At 36.6% G+C, this 17,884-nt stretch overlaps 1 protein-coding gene and 1 pseudogene across 2 annotated transcripts in view; both read right to left on the minus strand.

Annotated features, from left to right (window-relative positions):
- The window catches only part of LOC122106782 (UDP-glucuronosyltransferase 2B31-like), a 43,444-nt gene extending 36,630 nt beyond the window's left edge, over window positions 1–6,814 (minus strand). For both annotated transcript variants that reach the window (XM_042678321.1, XM_042678322.1), the window contains exons 1-3: window positions 6,100–6,814; window positions 4,658–4,806; window positions 3,185–3,316 (exon numbers count right to left, since the gene is read on the minus strand). In XM_042678321.1, coding sequence (XP_042534255.1) covers window positions 3,185–3,316; window positions 4,658–4,806; window positions 6,100–6,814 — 996 coding nt within the window. The remainder of the gene's footprint in view (window positions 1–3,184; window positions 3,317–4,657; window positions 4,807–6,099) is intronic.
- Window positions 187–1,116, minus strand: LOC122106801 (annotated as a pseudogene).
- Window positions 6,815–17,884: the final 11,070 nt, after the last annotated feature.

Consider the following 17,884-nt stretch of genomic DNA (forward strand, 5'->3'; position numbering starts at 1 on the left):
AGAGGAAAAGCAGTGGTGACCCCTTTTATTTTCTCTGCTTAAAATGAACGACACAACATGCTATTCTGTAGCACGCCACCATCTTCAGAATGCACCATCTGTCCAAGAGGTGGAGGAGAAAATATCGCTTCCCTCTCGTGTGCGCATTTACAAGGACGTGTTCCACCAGAGATCCCACGTGAGTGCTCACTCGACCTTCCAGTGGTCCTCGTAGTCGCTGGCACTAACGAGGATCCCGGAATTCGTGGCCAGGGCCTTGAGGAAATCGTGAAGAGAGGTCAGTAACAGGGCCAGGCGCTTCTCATCCAGCAGGGTGTCACCCATCATCGCCCCAAGGCAGGAGTGGGGTGCAACCCATTGGTGGGACATGGGCGTGTCGGGGTGGTCCCTGCAGTGAGAATCTGTGCTTACTGAGGCCTCTCAAACTTGTAGAGCAGTCAGGTGCCCACCATCACATCAAAGTCCTCTTTAATCCCGGCCACAACTTCATTCACAGGGTACTCCTTATCTGTGTTTTCTCCAGATTTCTTTAATTTTGCATGATCTTCCAGAATGGAATCCACGTTCTAATTGGCAGGAAAATAAAACAGCTGTTTCTGTCTGGTAATTAAGTCGCAATGATCAAAAGCCATGATTTAAGCTCTTCCTCAATCTTCACTTTAACTTCCATGCTGTGCATAAACAGTTCATGGTTTTCAACAATAGGATCCACCCGGGGCCCTTTTCTCCCAAGGAGGCTGGAGTGTCTGGCGGGTACAGCCACCATTTCCATTGCCAGATGTTTTCTGCTTATTCCTTTTTGGTTTTCACTTCAATGCTCATCTGCTGCAGGCTGCATGTCTTCTTTCCAGGCCCCCACTCATCTTCCCCTGCACATACTGCTCCTTTTGTAGTTCAAGTGGTTTCTGCAGATTGGTGTCCAGTACACCAGTACCCTGCTATCAGGAACCCACTCATCCAAATTCTTACTCCAACCACTGTAACGCATAAAGCGATTCACTTCTTTGCCCTTTATGGCAACCTTAGCACACTTTGTTCATAAATGAGAGGTCTATGAAATCAGGGCACTCGCACACTCTGCTGGAACTTAGGCTTGGGGTCCTGCTTGGGTGCCATTTATAAGTGATTCATACCGATTACTGCCCCGGCTTTCCACTCCACCCAAACTCCCATCAAAGGCTTTCAGCCACCTCGGGCTCTGTACCCTGGGCCAAATTTCCCAGTGCCGGTTGACCTTACAGAGCCACCACCTGCTTACCACACAGCTCTACCCCCAATGGATACTTTTGAGAAATTAGTTTATTTCAACTATTCCAATTAAAAAGTATGTACAACTTCTTTTAAATACAAATAAGCATTATTCAAAAATACTAAATGTCAGTTTTAACTGTTAATACGAAAGGTTTGAAGATAGAGTTAGAATTTCTTGTGTGTGCCAGTACGGGGGGTTTAAGTCAAAGCATAGGCATTATCCCTGAGCAATTCATACTCAAGGATATTACTCTACCTCTTGAGCCCCAGCTCCACTCCTGGCTTTTCTGGTAGTTAATTAGAGATCAGGGTCTGAAGTACTTTGTTGCCTGGGCTGGCTTTGAACCTCAATCCTTAGTCCTTGGGCTCCTGAGTAGCTGGGATTACAGGCATCAGCCACCAGTGCCCAGCTTAGAATGAGAATTTTTTTTTAAGTATTGTTAAAAGTGAACTTTACAATTTAGGGGGGGGGAATGTAGTTGTGGAGATGGGGGATGCAGTTTTGGAGATGGGAGGGAGGGATGGGAGGGGAAAAACAAAGGCAACATTGCTTGATAAGAAATGTACTCATTACCTTGCTCATGTGATTTTAACCCCTCTGTACAGTATTTTCACAATAAAAAAACTTATTAAAAAAAGGAAGAAAGGCTTGGGGTGGAGTGGGATCAAGGGCACAGGGGTAGACAAATGATGAAGAGTAGACGTAGAAAATGCAGTCAAAAATCCAATGTATATCCTGCAAAATTAAGTAAAGGAAGGGATATATAGGAGAGGGACGGGTGAGAATGTTGAAAGGAGTGACATTGATCAAGATATGTTGAATTCATAAGCTGCTTTGTTAGCTCTTTTGTAAAACTACTAAGAGATAATAATAATACTATAAAACAGAGAGCTTATTGGCACTGGGTTAATAACACCTGTCATGTTGGGAAATTTTGTCCAGCCCTTTGGGAATGCCTTGATGATAAAGTTGTTTTTAAAATCTTCCAAGTTTGGGGCTGGGAAGGTCTCAGTGGTAGAGAACTTGCCTTGCATGCATGAGGCCTGGGTTCAAATCCTCAGCACCACATAAGCAGAAAAAGCCGGAGTGGTGCTGTGGGTCAAGTGGTAGAGCACTCGCCTTGAGCTGAAGAGCTGAGGGACAGTGCCCAGGCCCAGAGTTCAAGCCCCACAACCAACAACAACAACAAACAAAAACAAAAACAAAAAACAATAAAATCTGCCAAGTTTGAGAGAGGTTTCTAAGAAAGTTAATTGTATATTAAAACTATTTTCCTACATACAATAAAAAATAATGAATTGATTTTCTAATTTGAGAGATTTCCTCATAAACAGGTTTGATAGTATTATATTCCATGATTCAAAATATATGAGTGTAATTGTGCTTCTGGATGAACTTAATGTATTTATTGAGAAGCTTATTTGTTTTGTATCTGACAGGTCCATAAAAACCCAAATTGCACAAGCATATTGCACTATTTTTTATGTATCAGAAAAGGAAGTTACTAATATTCTTTACTGTTCTGGATTAAAAAAAAATACTTTCTTTGCCACACTTTTAGTCTCTTTCTCAAGTAGGACAAGGTAGTCTGATGTGTTTTCAAAAGGGTTTTTGAAGAATATTATTTATTGGAATTGGTAAATTGGTTTACTTTGTATAATGGTGAGACATAGGACAAGGGGGTGCAATGCAGCATTGATACTAACAAGATAATATGTTGAAAATGATATGTATAACTTGGGGAGCAACTGTGGAAGGAGGGAAAGAGGGAGAAAAAAATGAGGGAAGGGATAACAAGTTAGAGAAGAAATATACTCACTAATTGATGTAACTGTAACCCCTATGTACATGAATTTGACATTAAAATTTTAAAAAAAGAAATAAAAGAAAAAGTATTATTCTGTTAATGTCCACCAGAGAGCGTTAGTTTACCTTTTGTGGAATCTGTGCAAGGCCTGATGCTATTGTGTTGGCTCTTTCTTCAGTCAAGTTACTGACTATTGACCCCAGAGAAAACACCACCACACCCTGGTCTCCAGAGCTCTGGACAAACTTTTCCATTTCCTGTGAAGAAAGAATATTCTCTATCACCAAAGAACAACAGCAGGAAAACAGCCTTACATTTGTTATAATATCTGATCTCAGTTCACTCATTAGCTCCTTTTATTTGGAAGAAGATGTATAATCTGTTTATGTTTTTGACAGGAAGAAGAGAAATAGAATCCTCATACATCAATTGGGGTAGATGTTCTTAGAAATAATTCTACTTAGAGTCTTAGATGATAATTATCTTCATTACTAATGTAATTAATTACATTACTAATGTAACCAGCTAGAAGTAGAGGAAGTTTATAATTGGTCTTTACTTATAATAGTTATGATTATTTTTCAAAAATTAGGAAGCATAGACACGAACATACCAGATCATTCACACAACCCCAGAAGTGTATACTTTTGAATATTAACCCTAGATGTAAATGATCTTAATTTTCCAATTAACTGATGGAATCTGAATGATGAGATGTAGCAATTGTCTTCTGGAAAGGGTCTCACCCCTCTGTCAAAGACATACACTGAAAGTGGTGTATTGACATTGACAGTCTAAGCAAACAGTATTCAAAAAGACTCAGGAGTAGCTAATTGCTCATATTTCAGAAATAAGTTTTAAGCCTAATTCATTCAGAAGACACAGATCACTCACTATATTGTAGAAAGGATGCATCAAAAATATCTAATGATAAATAAATCCCATAAAGGAACACAGATTTCTGAAAATATGTACTACTAAGTTTACAGGAAAAAAATAGATCCTGCTATAATGGTAGGGATCTGGTTTCCAAATTTTACAAGATTTTTATTGTATTATTCTGATTTATGTAATAACAGTAGTAGAGATTGAACTCTATGTTCATGCTTTCTTTGTGTTTACTTAACATTATTCTATTCTTTATGAAAATATTTCAGACAATTTTTATTTTCTAGTTTCCTTATCCAAATGGAATCAAGCTCTGTGTTCAGAATCTGTTTCTGCTTCTTTCTCAGGATAGCCACCATTTTCTTCCGGTATATTGTAGTCACTTAGTAAATAATCTTTGCATGAATCATATATTCGTCCTTATGACGTTCAATGAAAGCTCAATTTAACTGAGCAGATCCTCCAAAGATTCTAGTTTTCCTACCTTTATCTTGACAGTCATGAAGCACAGAGAGTTGAATGGAAATACACAAGTCCACAACTAACAGGACACTTCATCCCTTCTCTCAATCTATTTTGCTAATGGAGACCCCCTGAGAGAGGATGCAAAGCCATTAAGAAGTGCAGAAAGAAGGAGAGGGAGAGGGAGAAGAAAAGCAAGAGGGAAAAGAAGGAGAGAGAGAGAGGGAGCACCAAGCCAACAGGTTCACCTCAGGCAGAGGTTTGGCAGGTTTGCAGTGGAGTCCTCCCACGAATTCAAAATTTGGTAACAGTGGGCGGGGGAAGTCGAAATCCCAGTAGGTCCTAATGAGCCGTATATCAGCTTTGGCCATGAGCTCAAGTATTGTAGTAGGTCTTCCTGAGTGGAGAAAAGAACATAATAGCAAGTCTCATGAAAAAATTTACTCTGAAACAAATCATGTGACTTTCTGAAATAAGTAGGAATAATGTAGGCAAGACACTTAGATATTGTGTTTTGAAAAAGGATATTTATTTATAATGACACATGTAATACTCTGTATATAAAATACATCCTTTCAAAGCTATAAATGTACCAAATAAAATCTAGAAACATTTTGATCTCCAGAATCAGTTAATAATATAAATACTCTAAAAAAGTTATCTCAGGAGGTTTCTCCAATTTGATTTTCCAGTACAGTGGGTTTTTGAGAGTCTAACTAAATTCTGAGTGGTGGTACTGCATTTGGTTTATATTAAGAAGCTGATAATATTATTCTCTTGCTCTCCAGGAATAGAGAGAGGGAAAGAGAGGTGGAGAGACTTTCAGTCATTAAAGCATTTTCTCTGGGAGATAAACAATACTTAACAATTATGAAGGATCATGCCTGCAACTATGAGTAAATGATTTCTTTGTGAGTGAGAAAACTAATCTGCAAAAGTTGGGAAAATGTGCTTTATGCTACATAGTTTTGGTAATTAATCATCAACTATAAGGACTAAATCTACATAGCTGTAAGGACTAAATCTACATAGCTATAGTCATTAATATATTAATGAGATTTATTCTTTGTGTTCTTTTTGTTTTTGTGCTGGTCCTGGGGTTGAACTCAGGTCTGGGCAGTGTTCTTGAGCTTTGTAAAAGAGTTGAATTTTAAGGTTACTATAAGTGTGATATAAGGAGGGGTTACTGTTGCACAAATAAGGTAATAAGTACATTTCTTTTAACACCATGTCACCCCTTCTCTCCCTGAGCTATTTTTCTTTTGCTCAAGGTTAACACTCTATTACACTTGAGTCACAGCTCTATTTCTGGTCTTTTGGTGTTTCATTGGAGAAAAAAGTCTCACACACTTTCCTTCCTGGGCTAGCTTTGAACTGTCAGCCTCCCAAGTAGCTACATGACAGTACGAGCTCCTGGTACCTGTTATATTATTCTTTAAGCTGAAATAAGACTATAGTAAAATGCATACATAATGCTTTCTAAAAACTGTCTGTGGTTCAAGAGTTATTGTTTTCTGGAAATGTTTCTGAAAAGGAGATGGCCAGAGTTTTAACTGCTTCTCTAATGTAAGCCTCTCATGTCATTGATCTGTATTTCCCTCAAGTGTGTAGGTTTGATATTTACTTCAGCTCATCTTCAAAGGAACAGAATAGTTAGGATTAAATCATAATAATTTAAGTGGTAGCTTACCTAGAACTTCACTGTAAAACTGATTCCACTTCTTCTCATTAAATGTTTGAAAGTAGAGGTCAAAAAAAATCACATTCATCATATTCTTCACCCTCTCCATGAATGACATGCGATCACTGAGCTCAGACAGAGCAACAGGCACATAGGAAGGTGGAAATGGAAGTCCTCCACACTGTTTCTCATATGCATTGCCAGGGAAGAAGCGGAGAGTGTACACAACAGGAATTTTCAGTAGCTCAGCCAGAAGTTCTCCACAGGGAACCACAGGGTCTGTTAGTAGGACATCAAACTTTGATTCTTGTAGCCTTTTCATAAGTTTCTCATTGAAAATCATGTATTTGCATAAGCTTTCCAACACATCAGAATGTTCTTCAAACATGCTTTGCATTTTTGAATACAATTTCCAGACTGAGTATTTGGGGAATTCATATGTCCCTATATTGACAGAATGTTTGAAATATCTTTCAAATTCCTTTGTAGTCAAAGGTGTAGGGAAGGTCTCAAATTCAAAAGGAGATGAATTTCCGGAATCCACATGAATGGCAGCAGAGGATGTCAGGACAGTGACCTCATGGCCTCTCTTCACGAGGATTATCTTCACATTGATCCAATGGCTGTACTCCATGAGCAACACGACCACCTTCCCACAACTTCCAGCATTAAAGCAATACATCACTTGTATCAGCAGAAGAAGGGACATCCACTTCAAAGACATCTTGGTAAGAGTCAGCTGTCTTTTTGGTTTGGTCTTCCTCTCTAAATTTTTTCTGATTTGTACTCATGGAAAAATTTGTCTGTATGTTACAGTATAGCTACATCCTTTCATAGATCCATAAAGTATGCACAATGCAATCACAATTGCAAGAGAATAAACAGGATTTGGGTGAACTCAGGCTTATATGATATCTGTTTATTTTTTTCTTTTTCCACGGACATCTTAAGTGTTTTATTGATATTGTTGTGTGTTTTCAGAACTATGGTACCAAGTGGTATTAGTATTATACAAGCAGTCATTACCATGAACCTGCTAGGCTAGATTCCTTCATCTGTTGCATGACCTCTGGTACCTACATTCTGAATAATTTCCCTTTTCATGACCTCATTCATGGCATTTAAATATGCTAAATGCATTTTGAGAGTTTTTTTTTTTAGTAAAACAAGAAATCTGATCCTTTTTCTCTTACATTTCACTCTTTGTTGCCCTCCAGTGCCCTGTGCTGATGCTTCAAACTCCTCATAAGTATCTGGCTCCAGCTTCCCTCTCCAATTGGATTTTGCTCTTTAATGAGCCTGATCTTGTTTAGCTGCCCTTGGAGTTTCTGGGAACTGTCCTTGTGACTAACTGCTTTCCATGCTGTGTCTTCCTCTCATTTTGTGATCTAATCATTGTGTAGGATGCACATTGTGTAGATGGCAAGTCAATGAATGAAACTTGGATAATTTCTATAACTATGCTTGTCATCTTTACTTGCAATAACTTTTTAAACAATATTTATTACTTGTTGTAGTGTTTCCATTTAAGCAGAATTTTTTGGCCAATGTAATATAGTACTTTATAAACTTATATTCTAATTTTCTTCAGTAGTTGTATAAAAATAATTCAATTAGGGGGAGGAAAGGGATAGTAGGAGAACAAAAAAGGAAGGGGTAACAATGCTTGACAAGAAATGTAGTCATTGCCTTACTCATGTAACTAACCCCTTTGAACAGCATCTTTACAATAAAATAAAATTAAAATATTAATAATTTAATTAAACACTTTATTTTCTGAGTACAATGCATCTTTATCAGTGTTACTACTTGCAACATTCTTTGTATCAACGTTTTCTCTAAACATTCAGCACTTAATTCCATTATACTATTGCCACTGAAATGTATTTTGAATGAATGGATGATTATTTGTGATATGTTGTTTTACAAAGACCTTGATTTACCTGTTCATAATGAAAAATGGTGCTAGATACTGCTTTTTTCTATGACAATAACAAAATGCAGACACTTATGTGAACATATGTATCTGTTTGGGGGGGGGGCTGGTCATGGGGCTTGAACTCTGGTCCTGGGGGCTGTCCCTCAGTTCTTCAGCTTAAGGCTAGCATGCTACCATTTTAGCCACAGTGCCACTTCTGGTTTTTTGGTGGTTTATTGGAGAAAATGTCTCAGGGACTTTCCTTCCCTGGCTGGTGTTGAACCAAGATCCTCAGATCCCATCCTCCTGAGTAGGTAGGATTATAGGCATGACCCATGGGTACCCAGTTGATAACTGACAGTATGTTTTACTCTAGTATTCATATCTCCCTTACCTTAAGTGAAAGGTGCAGAGTCATCTTTACCCAAAAAAGGGAATAAATAAAACCAAGATAGTAGGAATAGATTTCTCTTAGGCAGAGTTTCAGCAGGTTTTGTTTCATGAAGTCAAAATTTTCAAGGAGTAAGATGTAGAAATTCCAAATCTTTGTAGTTCAAATAATCTATCTATTGGCCTTCCTCCTTGTCTCAGTGTAGTGAGTATCCTTTCATAGAGAAAAGAAGATAAAAGACTGGGCAATAAAAAAACTGTATTTTTCTACATGTAGTTAACCAGTTTTGCCAGCACCATTTACTGAAGATGCTGTCTTTCTTCCATTCTATTGTTTTAGCTCCCTTATCGAAGATTAGATGGCTATAGGTCTGTGGGTTCATTTCTGGGTTTTCAATTCTATTCCATTGGTCCTGAGGTCTGTTCTTATGCCAATACCAAGCTGTTTTGATTACTAAGGCTTTATAGTAGAGTTTGAAATTTGGTATTGATATTCCTCCAGCAGTGTTCTTTCCGTTGAGGAGCGTTTTTGCTATTCGGGGTCTTTTGTTGTTCCATATGAATTTTTGGATTGCCTCTTCTATTTCCTTGAAGAATGAGGTTGGAATTTTGATAGGTATTGCGTTGAATTTGTAGGTAGCCTTGGGAAGTATTGCCATTTTCACGATGTTAACCTTTCCAATCCAGGAGCATGGGAGGTTTTGACATTTTTTAAGTTCTGTGTTGATTTCCTTTTTCAAGATTTTAAAGTTTTCATCATAGAGGTCCTTCACTTCTTTAGTTAAGTTAATTCCTAGGTATTTTATTTTTTGTGGGGCTATTACAAATGGAGTTGCTTTCCTAATTTCAGCCACACTTTTCTCATTGTTGGCATACAGAAAAGCCATTGATTTTGGGGGGTTAATTTTATACCCTGCTACTTTGCCAAAGTTTTGAATCAGCTTGAGTAATTTGGGAGTGGAGTCTATGGGATTCTTTAAATACAAGATCATGTCATCTGCAAAGAGGGAGAGTTTTATTTCTTCTTTCCCTATTTGGATTCCCTTTATGTCTGCATCTTGTCTTATTGCTGTAGCTAGGCATTCTAATACTAGATTGAAGAGAAGTGGAGAGAGTGGACATCCTTGTCTTGTTCCTGAGTTAAGAGGAAATGGCTTTAGTTTTTCACCATTAAGTATAATGCTGGCTGTAGGTTTGTCATATACAGCCTTTATTGTATTGAGGAATGTTCCATGGATTCCTAATTTTTCCAAAACCTTCATCATGAAGGGATGTTGGATCTTGTCGAATGCTTTTTTTGCATCTATTAAGATAACCATGTGGTTCTTATTCTTGCTCCTGTTGATGTGATGAATAATATTAATTGATTTGCGTATATTAAACCAGCTTTGCTTCCCTGAAATGAATCCTGTTTGATCGTGGTGTATGATTTTTTGGATGAATTGTTTAAGTCGGTTGGCCAAAATTTTGTTGAGGAGTTTTGCATCAATGTTCATCAAAGAAATGGGTCTATAGTTCTCTTTCTTTGATGAGTCCCTGTCTGGTTTTGGGATGAGGGTTATGATGGCTTCATAGAATGTGTTCGGTAGTGAACTTTCTCTTTCAATTTCATTGAAGAGTTGGAGGAGTATTGGTGTGAGCTCTGCTTTGAAGGCATTGTAGAATTCCGCTGTAAAACCATCTGGTGCTGGACTTTTTTTAGCTGGAAGGTCTCTTATTGCTGTTTCTATTTCAACGCTTGATATGGGCCTTTTAAGCTGGTTTAACTCATCTTGGTTTAGTTTTGGCATGTGAATATTTGCTAGGAAGAGGTCCATTTCTGTCAAGTTCTCAAACTTATTAGCATAAAGTTTTGAGAAGTATTCCCTTATAATGTTCTGAATCTGGTTGTTTCCATGGTGATGTTTCCATTCTCATCTCTGAGTTTATTTATTTGGGTGTGTTCTCTTCTTTTTCTGATAAGATTTGCTAAGGGTCTGCCAATTTTGTTCAAAGCCAATCTGGGAAGGAAAGTCCCTGAGTCTCTTACTCCAATTAAACAATGGACAACCAGAAATAGCTCAAAGTGGTAGGGCACTAGTCTTGTATGGAGAAGATTAAGGGGCAGCTGTGAGTTCAAGCTGCATGATAAAAAGATAAAACCAAAACAAAACTACAAACCAGATCACATTAAACTCATTTAAATTATTAAAGAATAATCCTCCTGTGAAAGGGGATGAGATCGATGCACTGTTACTGATGAATGGGTCTGTAAATACTGTCCGGTGGAGAAGTAGTTATACTCAAGAAGGGTTGGTTACTAATGACTGTCTTCAAACCATTGAGGAGAGCTACACTTGAAAATGTGGTAAAGTCCAATGTAACAGCTGCTCCCTTGGCCTTCATCCAAGCAGTGTTATCAGGTTGATTCACCAACAAAGGGATGCCCACCATAGACACCATTTGTTCCGCCATGATTGTTCAAGGCCTTGGTTTGGGGATGACCTGCATTTGGGGGAATTTCCACAAAGTGATCAAGTATGTTTTAGATGAAGTGAGAAAGGTACAATATAGTGTGTTGAGTGTGAGTGCTCTTGACATAGCATGCAGTTTAGTCATGAAACTCCCCTGAATTTTAAACCTCAGAGCATCAAGCACCAAAGTTCACTGGACAGACAAGGGAAGACTCAGTGAACACATCTTGTGTGGCTTGAGACTTGAAAAATGAAAAGAATTAAAAGAAGAACAAAAGCCAAATGTTTTCACAAAAATATTTGTATGAAAGATGTAGTTAGTGGCAATTGAAGAAAAGTCTGGGAGACATGTTGTAGTATGTTCTCATGAGGAGCTAGTGAGGTCATGGCGTTTGATACAAGGGCATCCAAAGACTGCTGGAATGCAATGGCTGTGGTTGGTGCTGGTATGAAAGGAAATACTAGCCACGCTTCATCAAATAACGTGCTACCGCCTCACAATAATGTTTGTGTGTTTATCACTATGAAAAGTTCAGGGCTTCTAGTACTTCAAGGAAAGGAGTCACTTGCCATGACATTTGAAATTCTGTTGCAGTTCAAAAATAAGCAACTGTGAGAAGGAGAGATATTCACAAAGTGCCTCTCTACCCAGGAAGAATAGGATTATTCTAGCATGACAATTTTGTTATTTATTTACTACAAAAGTTCAATGTTATTTTTAGAGACGAGATAATAAAGGTTCAATACATTTGTTTCCTATTGAACTATTATCTTCATGATGTGACTTTTTTCATAGTTTACTGACTATTCCCCTGAGTCTTACCAAGGAGGTCATTCTGGGAGATCTATTTGTACAGCCGAGTATTGGATCCTAAGGTATTTGGTATCTTGCCTATATATCTCCATAATATCTGTTATGTAGAGAAAATATTATTTGATATCTCAAATGTCAAGTCATAACATGCTTGATTCCTACAGAATTCAAAGGCAGACGAATCTTCTCCTTGAAGTGGACCCTTTAGAAGAACTGAAGAGATTATCAAATTGAACATTTTCCAATTGGCTAGATAATAAATTAAGAAAGAATATTTTAATATGAATATATGGCCAAAGATCTATGACAGAGAATAGCTACATTTGATAGACTTTATAATCTAAAATTATAATAATTAGTATTAATTTAAAGTAAATCACTCATTGTGAATATATGGTGGAAATTACTCAATTACTCATTTTTATATAGTTTATCTTAAATGTGAGTATAAGCATTTAGTATTATATTGTTATTTTCAGCTTGGGTTCTATTGGAAGCAGTTTAATTATGGCCATTTGTACCTTAAGTTATCTGTTGCAAGATACCTTATTTTATCTGTCAAAAAGCAAATTGATAGTTAATTTTAAAAATCAATTTAACTATTTCAAGTAGGAAATGCTTCAAACTTCTAGTAACCACAAATATGCATTACTCACAAGAACAAAAAATGAAATATAAGTTTTAAGCCTTCATCCAGAAGGTTAGTAGATAGAGGTAGAATTTCTTGTGTGTGTGCCAGTCCTGGGACTTGAACTCAGCTCAGTTCCTGAGCTCCTCATACCACTTGAGCCACAGCTCCACTTCTGGCTTTTTGGTAGTTAATTAGAGATAAGAGTCTGAAGGATTCTCTTGCCCAGGCTGGCTTTGAACCTCAATTCTCAGACCATGGGATTCTGAGTAGCTAGGTTTACAGTCATCAATCACCTGCACCCACCTTAGAATTAGTAAGGTTTGTTGTTGTTGTTGTTGTTGTTTTGTTTTTTGTGTTTTTTTGGTTGGCGTGGGGCTTGAACTCTGGGCCTGGGCACCGTCCCTGCACTCTGCAGCTCAAGGTGAGCACTCTACCACTTGAACCACAGTGCCACTTCCAGAATTAGTAATGTTTTAAGTATTAAGTGGAAGAGCTTCAGGTGGAGTAGGGTCAAGAAGACAGAGGTAAATAAATGATGAGAAAGGGTTGAAAATGCAGTCAAGAATCCAATGTAAAATATGTGAAATTTATGTAATCACCTAGTCTCAATTGTTAAAAAAAAAAGTGAGAGAAGGGATGGGTTAGAAGCAGTGGATGACAATGTTGTCAGACACTTTGTACTCATATATTATTTTGTAGAATGGGAACTTCTTTGTACAACTACTTAAAGATATAATAATAAAAATGTAAAAAAAAGAATCCAATGTATATCTTGCAAAATTACTAAGTAGAGTAAGGGAAGGGGTATGTAGGAGAGGGATGGGTAAGAATGTTGAGAGGAGTGACATTGATCAAGATATAATGTATTCAGAAACTACTTTGTTAACTCCTTTGTAGAACTACTTAAAGATAACAATAATAAAGAGAAGAGCTTATTGGTTAATAACAATATGGCCACTTTAACCCATTGTGATGTTGGGAAATTTTGTTCAACTGTTTGCTAATACCTAGATGATAATGTTGGTTTTAAAATCTGCAAAGTTTGAGAGAGTTTTTTTCCTTCTTTTTTTTTTTGTTTGGAAAGTTGAGTGGTCTTGCCCTGTGTATTGGCCACTAAGAGTGGTTTTCCTAAGATTTATTTGTTCACTTGTCCTTCCTTCTTTCCTTCCTTCCTTCTTTCCTTCCTTCCTTTCTTCCTTCTTTCCTTCCTTCCTTCCTTCCTTCCTCCTTCCTTCCTTCCTTCCTTCCTTCCTTCCTTCCTTCCTTCCTTCCTTCCTTCCTTCCTTCCTTCCTTCCTTCTTTCCTTCCCTCCTTTCTTCCTTCCTTCCTTCCTTCCTTCCTTCTTTCCTTCCTTCCTTCCTTCCTTCCTTCCTTCTTCTGGTCAGTTGTACAGCTTGAACTCAGGGCCTGGGTGCTGTCCCTGAGCTCAAGGCTAGTGCTGCACCACTTGAGCCACAATACCAATTCCTTTGAAAGAGGTTTCTAATTCTTTTTTCATACATATGGTCAAAAATAATAAACTGATTTCTAATTTATAAACTATCCTCATAAGTATATATGAGGATATATGCATTGCATGTGCAATGCAAATATTAATGTAATTGCTTTTTCAGAAAAACATAACTTGTTTAATTAGAACTTTCCTACATCAAACAGGAACCTAAAATGTAGTTTATAAAAGTTCAAATGACACGAGTACACTGACCTAATTTCTATGTATTGGATAATAAGTTACTAATGTCCGTTTACTGTTTTAGAGGACTTTTTTTTGCATTCTTTCCTGCACTATACATATACTATGTTGGTTTTTCAACTCTCCTTACTCAAATAGGACAAAGGCAGTCTGAGGTGTTTTAAGTAGAGTTCCTGAAGGATATAATTTATTTGTGTTTTATAAATTCAATTCCTTTTCATATAGCAAGTTTTGACACTCAAATCCTTTTCTGTTTAACAAATTCATTATATAAATATCCGCCAGCAGCTTTAGTTTACCTTTTGTGGAATCTGTGTAAGAAAATATCCACCAGCAGCTTTAGTTTACCTTTTGTGGAATCTGTGTAAGAGCTGATGCAATTGTGTTGGCTCTTTCTACTATCATGTTACTGACCATTAACCGCAGAGAAAACACCACCACGCCCTGGTCTACCGAGCTCTGGATATTCTTCATCACAAAAGAACAACTACAGAGAAACCATTTTGAAATTGTTAAAGTATCTGTATCTCAATTCACTCAGTGCATTTTATTTGGAAGATGTAAAATATGAAACGTAAGCTTCTATTATGTATATTTGTGTAAGTGTACATATAATTGTTCATGTATTTGACAGGAAGAAGAGAAACAGAAAATTCATACTTTGATTTGGGTAGATGGTCTGAGAAATTATTCTACTTAGTCTCTTAGTTTATAATTGTATTAATTGTTAGTGTAGGTTCCTCCATTTAGAATTAGAGTGAGTTTGTAATTGCACTTTACTTACAATGCTAATGATTATTTTTTTAAATTAAGGAAGAAAGACATGAGTATAGATCACTCACAAAACCCCAGAAAAGAGCAATAGATTATCAGTACCAGTGTACACTTTTAGTAATCAACTTAGATGTCAATGATCTTAATTTTCCAACTAAACAATAGAATCTGAATGACATATCATGACATACATAAACTGAAAATTATATACTGATATTGATAGTCCAAGAAAATAGTACTCAAAAAGAATCAGGAGTAACTAATTGCTCATATGTGAGGAATAGGTTGCAAGTCCAAATCATTCAGAAGACAGTAAGACTACTATACAGGAGAAAGAATCCATCAAGGATATCTAATGATAAATACATCCCATAACAGAACACTGACTTCCTAAAATATATACAACTACGCTTACAGAGGAGACTATGTTCTGATAGAATGGTAGGGATTTGATTTCCATGCTCTACCGTCATTAATAGAAAAATCATTCAAAGTCCAACAAAGATCAGAGTTAACTAAACTAGAGATCAAGTAGCCTTAATAGACATATTAGTGTATTCCAACCTGCAACAGCAGAATATACTTTTGTTTTGCTGATTACCTAAAACATTTTACAAAGCCAATCACTTATTGAGCTAAAATGTAATGCTAAATATATATATATATATATATATATATATATATATGAAATGTGGTAAAATAAAGTTCTTATTTTAGCAAATCATCAAGGAACAAAAGTGGTAATTAACCAGAAGAATAATTAAGGTTGTACAAACACATATGGACCGAGCAATATACATTAGGAAGAATAGTAAAACAATGAAGAAATCAAATATAACATATAAAATATTCATGGCACCAAATAAAATAATCAACATCAAATACTTTTATCTGTCTGATACAGCAATATTCAATAGAATATACATCTGAGTGCCTACCTTAAAAACAGACCCAAAGAAATAAATTACCAACTGAGGATTTTCAATATTTTTAGGTAAATAGGTACAAACAAAACACAAAATTAGTTGTAGAAAAGCTATGTTAGAAAGCAGGAAAAAAATGAACTAGAGATAAAAACAGAATGGTTAGAATCATTAAAACAGAGTTGATGCTTTGAAAATGTCAATTTAATAAGCCTTAGTTATATTAATGAAAACAGAAAACACATAAATAAAAATGGAGATGAAATATTACATAATATATAAATGACAGCATTGTAATTGAGAAGACCACTAAGTTTTATTAAACACACACACACACACACACACACACACATGCGCGCACACACACACACACACACACACACACACACACACACACATGCAGGAAGACATAAACAAGGGCATACACCTGTAGTCCTAACTACACAGGAGAGTGAGATCTGAGTATCAAAGTTCAAAGCCAGTCATGACACACATTCTGACAAAATTTTTGGTTAACCAGCAAAAGTTGTAAATAGAGGTATGTCTCCAATAAAAGAGACGGAGCCTTACAGTGGAAAAGCCAAGTAAGAATGAAGTAATCCTGAGTTCAAGTTCCAGTACTGACATACACCACACACACACACACACACACACACATACACACACATACACACACACACATCCCCAACACACACACACACACACACCCAACACACACACACTCAACACACACAGAGTTTTGAAATTGATCATATATAATCTAGAACACTTGGGAAAATTATGACATTCTTATGAAATTTAATCAAGAATTAATACAAACTTAATTATAAAAACAGCACACAATGAAATTGAGACAATAAAAATCCTCCCAATAAGCAAAATCCCAAGAACAAATAATAAATAGGAAAAATCTTTCTAAACAAAGCCCAAGAACAAACAAAATGCAACATTTATGCAAGATTTTTATTGTATTGCAGTGTATTATATTGAGTTGTATTGTGTTGTATTTGTGTATTGCCAGTAATAGGGATGGAATCCTATGTTCATATTTCCTTTGTGTTTACTGAACATCATTGTATTCCTTATGATGACACTTTCAGACAATTTTTATTTTCTAGCTTCCCTATCCAAATAGAATTAAGATGTGGGTTCAGGATCCGTTTCTACTTCCTTTCTCGTGATAGGCAGCATTTGCCTCTGGAATGTTGTAGTCACTTAGTAAACATTCTTTGAATGAATCAATTATTCTTCCTTGTGACTTCAACAATGAACTCAATTTAACTGAAGGTGTTCTCCAAAGATTCCAGTTATCCTACACTTTTCCTTGACAGTCATGAAACTTAGATAATTGCAGTGGTCCATATTCAATAGGATACTTTTTTCCCCTCTCATGTCTATTATGCTGATGCAGACCCCTGAGCAAGGAAGAACAGAAAAAAGGAGAGGGAGAGGGAAAGGAAAGTAAGAGTTAGGAAAGAGAGAGGGAGAGGGAGAAGGAGAAGGAGCACCAAGCCAACAACGACAGGTCTACCTCAGGCAGAGGTTTGGCGGGTTTTCAGTGGAGTCCTCCCATGAATTCAAACTTTGGTAACAGTAGTTGTGGGAAGTGGAAATCCCAGTAGGTCCTAATGAGCCAGATATCAGTTTTGGCCATGAGCTCACACATGTAGTGGGTCTTCCTGAATGGAGAATAAACCATAATAGGAAGGATCATGAAGACATTTGATCTGAAACAAATCATGTGACTTTCTGAAAAAAGTTGGAATAAAGTAGGCAAGACATTTACATGTTGTGTTTTGATCAAGAATATTTATTTATATTGACACATATCATTCTGAAGATAAAATGCATTCTTTGAAATCTATTTGATACTTTTGTTTGATACTTCTAGTATCAAATAAAAATTCAGAAACCTTTTGATCTATAGACTCAATTGATAAAATCACATACTCTAAGAAAGCTATCTCAGGAGGTTTCTATATTTTAGCAAATGCTTGATTTCCAGAACAGTGGGATTTTGAGAGTATAACTAAATTCTGAATGGTGCTAAAGGATCTGTTTGTGCTAAGGCTGGATGTATCTAGCAGTAAATTGCACAATTTGCCTCCTAAATTTGTAAAAGGATGTGTTAGAGAACACTTTTTCTTTTCAAGTGCACATCTATCATATAATTGCCCCGTGAGACAATCACAGTTGAT

The sequence above is a fragment of the Dipodomys spectabilis genome, unplaced genomic scaffold (genome assembly GCF_019054845.1).
Source record: "Dipodomys spectabilis isolate Male_0828 unplaced genomic scaffold, ASM1905484v1 ptg000043l, whole genome shotgun sequence".
Lineage (NCBI taxonomy): Eukaryota > Metazoa > Chordata > Mammalia > Rodentia > Heteromyidae > Dipodomys > Dipodomys spectabilis.